The 7,268-nt window shown below is 39.8% G+C and overlaps 1 protein-coding gene across 1 annotated transcript; it reads left to right on the top strand.

Annotated features, from left to right (window-relative positions):
- Positions 1-5,722: 5,722 nt before the first annotated feature.
- LOC107113513 (olfactory receptor 5V1-like) lies at positions 5,723-6,667 on the top strand. Its single transcript, XM_015414846.1, has one exon. The coding sequence runs from the start codon at positions 5,723-5,725 to the stop codon at positions 6,665-6,667; it is 945 nt and encodes a 314-aa protein (XP_015270332.1).
- The last annotated feature ends 601 nt before the right edge of the window (positions 6,668-7,268 follow it).

Below are 7,268 nucleotides of genomic sequence, written 5' to 3' on the forward strand. Positions count from 1 at the left end.
TGATATGAGTGCAATTGTGCGATAGTTTGAACATTCCTTGGCATTGCCCTTCTTTGGGATTGGAATGTATACTGACCTTTTCCAATCCTGTGGCCACTGTTGCGTTTTCCAAATTTGCTGGCAAATGGAGTGCAGAACTTTAACAGCATCATCTTCTAAGACTTTGAATAGCTCAGCTGGAATACCATCACCTCCACTAGCTTTGTTGTTAGTAATGCTTTCTAAGGCCCATTTAACTTCACATTCCAGGATGTCTGGCTCGAGGTCAGTGATTATACCGTCGTGGTTGTCAAGGACATCGAGGTCTTTCTTGTATAGTTCTTCTGTGTATTCTTGCCATCTTTTCCTAATCTCTTCTGCTTCTGTTAGGTCCCTACCGTTTTTGTCCTTTATCATGGCCAGCTTTGCATGGAACGCTCCCTTGATTTCTCCAATTTTCTTGAAGAGATCTCTAGTCCTTCCCATTCTATTGTTTTCTTCTATTACTTTGCACTGTTCATTCAGGAAGGCCTCCTTATCTCTCCTTGCTGTTCTCTGGAAATCTGCGTTCAGTTGGGTAAATCTTTCCTTTTCGCCTTTGCCTTTCGCTTTCCTTCTTTCCTCTGCTATTTGTAAAGCCTCATCAGAAAGCCACTTTGCTTTCTTGCATTTCTTTTTCTTTGGGATGGTGGTGATTGCTGCCTCCTGTACAATGTCACGAACCTCCGTCCATAGTTCTTCAGGCACTCTATCTATCAAATCCAGACCCTTGAATCTATTCTTCACCTCTACTGTATATTCATCAGGGATGTGATCTAGGTCAAACCTGAATGGCCTCATGGTTTTCCCGATTTTCTTCAGTTTAAGTCTGAATTTTGCAATGAGTAGCTCATGATCTGAACCACAGTCAGCTCCAGGTCTTGTTTTTACTGACTGGATAGAGCTTCTCCATCTTTGACTGCAAATTATATAATCAATCTGATTTCGGTGTTGCCCATCCGGTGATGTCCATGTGTAGAGTCGCCTCTTAGGTTGTTGGAAAAGGGTGTTCGCTATGACCAGTGTGTTCTCTTGACAAAACTCTGTTAACCTTTGCCCTGCTTCATTTTGCTTTCCAAGGCCAAACTTGTCTGTTATTCCAGTTACCTTTTGACTTCCTACTTTAGCATTCCAGTCCCCTATGATGATGAGGACATCATTTTTTGGTGTTAGTTCTAGGAGGTGTTATAAAGTTCTAGGAGGTGTTATAAAGTTCTAGGAGGTGTTATAAAGAGCTAAATAAATAAATATGTTTAGATGTTCCTGTGGGATAATCACATGACTCAAACACAAAATGTGCACATCTCTTTCAGTGATGCTCCTAGCACATACCCAGTCATCATTATTTGTTGTTCAGTCGCACAGTCGAGTCCGACTCTTCACGACCCCATGGACCAGCTCCCGCCAGGCCCTCCTGTCTTCCGCTGTCCTCTAAAGTTGGCTCAATTTCATGTTCGTTGCGTCGATGACACTGTCCAACCATCTCATCCTTTGCCGTCCCCGTCTTCTTTGACCTTCAATCTTTCCCAGCATCAGGGTCTTTTCCAGTGAGTGCTCCCTTCTCATTTGGTGGCCAAAGTATTTGAGCTTCAGTTTCATTATCTGGCCTTCCAGGGAACAGTCAGGGTTGATTTCTTTGAGGATTGACTGATTTGTTCTTCTTGCAGTCCAAGGGACTCTCAAGAGTCTCCTCCAGCACCATAGTTCAAAAGAATCTATTCTTCGGCGCTCGGCCTTCCTTATAGTCCAACTCTCACAGCCATACATGACTACTGGGAATACCATTGCTTTGACCATGCGGACTTTTGTTGGCAGGGTGATGTCTCTACTTTTTATCATGCTGTTTAGGTTCGCCATCACTTTCCTCCCAAGGAAATCTTTTAATTTCATGGCTGCTGTCACAGTCTGCGGTGATCTGGGATCCCAGGAACGTGAAGTCTGTCACTACTTCCACGACTTCCCCTTCTATTTGCCAAGGAGTGATGGGGCCGGATGCCATGATCTTAGTTTTTTTGATGTTGAGCTTCAAGCCCACTTTTGCGCTCTCCTCTTTTACCCTGAGCAAGAGGCTCTTTAGGTCCTCTTCACTTTCTGCCATTAGAGTGGTATCGTCTGCATATCTGAGGTTGTTGATCTTTTCCCCAGCAATCTTAATTCCCGCTTGTGATTCATCCAGGCCAGCATTTCGCATGATGTACTCTGCATATATATTAAATAAGCAAGGCGACAATATACATCCTTGTCGTACTCCTTTTCCTATGCTGAACCAATCAGTTGTTCCATATCCGGTTCTAACTGTCGCTTCTTGGCCCTTATACAGGTTTCTCAAGAGACATGTGAGGTGGTCTGGTACTCCCATCTCTTTAAGGACCTGCCATAGTTTGTTGTGATCCACACAGTCAAAAGCTTTAGCATAGTCAATGAAGCAGAAGTAGATGTTTTTCTGGTACTCTCTTGCTTTCTCCATAATCCAGTGAATGTTGGCAATTTGATCTCTAGTTCCTCTACCTCTTCGAAACCCAGCTTGTCATCATTATGCCCCACACATATTTTTCAGGTGATGTCACCCATATTTATTTGCTGTTGTCAGATACAAGTTTCTTTTTTTTTAAATTAAAGATAGTGCTGATGTGTCATTCATGTCCATAAATGATACTTAATCAGTCACCCAAATGGGGGTATATAAATTGGAATCTCTAGCTACTTTACAATGTAAGTGGGCTGGGTGAGAAATCTACACAACTGTATTCCCCCCCCTTGAATTATTGAGACAAATAATTCAATTTGTCCATTCCTATTTAAGGAGTATATATTGATTGTAATAGGACATTGTTAAATGTCCATTTCCCTTCAATTAAAACTTAGAAGTAGATTGATCACTCAGGGGTAGGCCAGTATTTCTCAAAAATAAAATAAAATAAATTCTTTGCAAATCAACTACAATGTGTCCCGTTGATTAGTAATATAGGTTTGGATCCTTTGACCCTCAAAACAGCTGTGCTTGAAATTACAGAATTTATGTGGACAAAAACCATGCAAGACTAGGGTCTGCAGCTAAGATGGTTGAGTAGAAAACCTTGAGGTAGAGTAGAAAACTTTGTAGGTTCCAATCCACGGTTTGGGGTACATGGATACAGAATCTTAGGGGCAAGGAGTTCTTCATGCAGAAAGTATTAATTGTGCTGAAGACTACTTGTTTGCCAAAGATATTAAGCCAAGTGCCTTTTGTACAGCATTGTATGTCCTTTCTGATTTATTTCATTCAATTAAATCACATCAGGATGAAAGTATCTGTGCAGTCATGATATTTATGAACTTCATTGGGAAAAAAATTAGCTTTCTTCCCAGGGATCACCTCTCTCAAGCCACATAAGGGAATTAACTGGAATGTATGGAGATAATTTGCCATTCAAATGAGCACGCTAGTGCTTTCTTTTCTTATAGCTGAATGTAGTCAAAACATCTGGACTTGGTTTATGGAAATCAAATCATTATTGTTCTACTTAAAACAGTTGTCCAGATTGGTGGGTATATATGCATGAACTTCCAAACCCTTTGCATCACTTTCACAACACAATCAACATTGCGAAAGTAAGTGGAATTCTTATTCCTTCAGCTGTAGTCTATTATGTTGTGACATGTATTATCATAAGTGTTGCCATGTGTTAACTCTTCCAACAAAATGGACAGAAGGTATATTTTACAATGCTAAAGCAAAGTAGGGCTGGTTAGGTCAGTGCCTGGTGGGAGATCACTTGTATATACCCTTGGAGTTCCATGGAAGAAATGTAATAAATAAAAGTAGCTCAAAATTGATGGGCTAGATCCAGCCAGCTTTTTTGCTCTGTCTTCCCCAAATTCCCTTATAGTCTTTATCTCATGTGACTTGACTGTGAAGGTCCAACAGCTCTTCAGTGGTCTAAAGGCACCCCTTCCTCTCTATTTCACTATTTCACTAGGTGAAAATCTGGATCCAAGCCAAGATTTCTGGTCAACATAATATTTTGGCAATTCAAAACATTGTGAGAGCTGGCATGATGTTGCTGATCAACATTAATATAACAAAATATATATAACAAAAGGAGAGACAGCAGTCATTTTATCTTTCTTTTGAGTTTGTAATGGCTTAGTTCAGGTGAAACAAGGTTTTGATTAAACTGAGTACAGTTATAAATGCAGGCCACTCTGCTAATTGTATTTATTTAAGGTCTGCCGAGCCAGGATCTAAAATCACGATCTGAAGTCTGCATGTTAACCATGGTTAATCTGGTTTTACATGACATATGAAGGCAGATATTCTGGTTTAATTTTGCTTCACTTTAACAAGAGTCATAGAGGGATAGATACATATTCTATTAAATATTCCATTAAAATTACAGCAATGTACATTTTGCTCTATAAAAGTATTAAAATTAACAAATTTTGGATTACAAAATATTGAAGGATGAGAGTCAATGTTTTTAATCCCAGTTCCATTGATTTTAATGAGAGAGATTGACACTGAAACCCTAAGCAGAGTTACATCTTTCTAAACCCATTGACTTCAGTAGATTGAAAAGGATGTAACTATTTTGGTTTATAGCACTGTTATGACTGACACTGTCACAGTGAGATCAGCAATAAAGAACTACCTTTTCCTGGAAGCATTGGGCCAAAACTCAGTTATATAACCATAAGGCCATTTATTTAAACACAGAAGAGTAATACACCCTATGGTGCAGCCAGCAAATTGTATTTTTCATGTATCTCTATGTATACGTAAATGTTCTTAGATCTGAGACTGCCAGAAACTAACAACGGATGGCAGTAGAGGAATCCTTTTATTAGTGTTCTATTTTGTTCTACAGTTCAACTTACTTTTCTTGTTCTAGACCAACTTGAAGTCTATGCACTTGGCTGAACATATCATTATTATGTCTTATTTATATATGTTTAGGAAAATGACTTATGAGGATGGTGAAATAGCTGGATAGGAAAAAAAAGAGAGCGTACATACTGTCTGGGGAGAATGAATCTTAAAGCCGCTGACTGCCACTTTTTAATCTGTCAGTGTACTATAGTTCATTCAAGTAACAGTAAACTTCATCCAGATTTGCAAATCCATAAATATTGAATATTTAGAACATCTTCAGATATTAATGAAGAATCTGCATGCATTCTATGCTTTGGTCAGCACTTTATCAGTCATGCACAAGCACATTCTTAGACCGGAGTGTGAAGGTCAGTGAATGAACCAGAGTGCATCACCAAATGCCGACTATTGCAAAGGTAAGATCATACTATAATTGCTGAATGCTTCGTCAACATTGTAGCTCTGTACCTGAGGCCAAATATTTAGAGCTGAGGTCACTAAATTTTCTCGGACATAACTTTCTTGCACAAAAGCAGAATAGATAACATGGATCTAAGATCAATGGTCTGACTCAGTATAAGAAAGCTTCATGTACCACAAAAGAAGCTAATGAATGTTTTAAAATAAATACTACTTAAAATATATTCAGACTTCTAGGAAGTATGACTCAGTGGAAGAACCTCTGCTTTGTATGCTGTTTCAAAATGATCAGACTTGCTTTATAATAATGAAGGAATCTAAACAGATCTTGGATTAAGATTGGGTTTCAGTATTTTTGTTATCATGTTCCCCATCATAACAGCTACACATGACAGTTTCATCTCTCTCATCTAGGGGAAATGTACAGAAGAAATGATGCATGAGAACAGTACCACCATGACTGAATTTGTGCTCCTTGGAATCTCTAACCAGTCTGAATTACAAGCCCTGCTTTTTACTGTTTTCTTGCTTATCTACCTTTTTATCCTGGTTGGGAATGTGCTTGTCTGTGTTGCCACTGGGTTACATCACACTCTGCACACACCCATGTATTTCTTCCTTCAGAATTTATCATTCTTAGATATCTGCTTTACATCAGTAACTATCCCTCAAATGCTTGTGAACCTTATTTCAGAGAAGAAAACCATTTCCTTTGTAGGCTGTGCTTTGCAGATGTTCTTCTACCTTCTCCTGGGAGCAGCTGTATGTTACCTTCTGGCAATTATGTCTTATGACCGTTATCTGGCCATCTGTCATCCTTTGCAATATATGAGGCTCATGACCAGGAAGGCCTGTTTATTGTTGGTCTCTGGATGTTGGGCTGTTGGGTTGTTTGTATCTCTTGGGCAGACATTGCTGATATTTACCCTCCCCTTTTGCAGTTCTGAGATAATTAATCATTTTTTCTGTGACGTCCTCCCACTGTTGAGGTTGCACTGTACAAGCCCCTACATAAATGATATAGAAAGAATTCTAACTATATTCCTGGTTCTTGTCACCCCTTTCTTACTCATCTTAGTTTCCTATGTTCTAATCATTGTTGCTTTCTGGAAGGCTACCACAATGGATGGGAGAAAGAAGGCTCTGGGCACATGTTCCTCCCACCTGGTCTCTGTGATCCTCTTCTATAGCACTGCTATGTTCACATACCTGAGGCCCAGTTCAAGTTACTCACCTACTGTAGACAAGCTCCTCTCTCTCACCTATACAGTGGCTCCTGCCTTCCTCAACCCTGTTATCTACAGCCTGCGGAACAAGCAGATGAAAGAGGCCCTGGGAGATGTGTTAGCCAAATGCAGAAGTTCTATTGGTATCTAAAGGGTCCATTTTGATTCACGAAAATACTCAGCTGGGCAAACTTGCTTGTCTTGGATGAAAATCTTACTTTTTTATGTGTGGTTGCCCTCCCTTCCCCTGAGATGTGGTAGCAGTAAGGTTCAGGTTGCAAACATTTAGGTGGGGCCTGGAGATCTCCCAGGACTACAACTAATCTCCAGATTATAAAGAAAATGGCTGCCTTGGAGGTTGGACTGTATGGCATTATACCCTGCCAACATCACTTCCTTCCCCAAATCTTGGCCTCCCTGAGCTCCACCATAACTTGGAGTTGGCAACCATAGGGTGGGTAGTATCTATGGTCATCTGCCCATGCCACATAGTCTCTTTATTTCACACATTACTTGTACACTGTGGAGCCCAACCATGTGAAGTAATAATCGTTTTGGCAATGTAATACTGAAGCACAATGGTGAGATGCCAGTGAGAACTAAAGGCAAAATCATATGTCCACAAAAGTTTTTGTTTCCCCCTTCCTGCCAAGGAAGCATGTTTAATAAAATGAGTATTTTTCATGAATGTAACTTTTTGCCATATTTGTTCACAATGAATGTTAATATGTTTGTAATATAATCCCCCTGTG

This window comes from Gekko japonicus, unplaced genomic scaffold (genome assembly GCF_001447785.1).
Source record: "Gekko japonicus isolate JY-2015 unplaced genomic scaffold, Gekko_japonicus_V1.1 scaffold2193, whole genome shotgun sequence".
Taxonomy (NCBI): Eukaryota; Metazoa; Chordata; class Lepidosauria; order Squamata; family Gekkonidae; genus Gekko; species Gekko japonicus.

Coding starts and splice junctions, on each gene's coding strand:
- LOC107113513 (XM_015414846.1), top strand. CDS start 5,723: ATGATGCATGAGAACAGTACCACCATGACTGAATTTGTGCTCCTTGGA.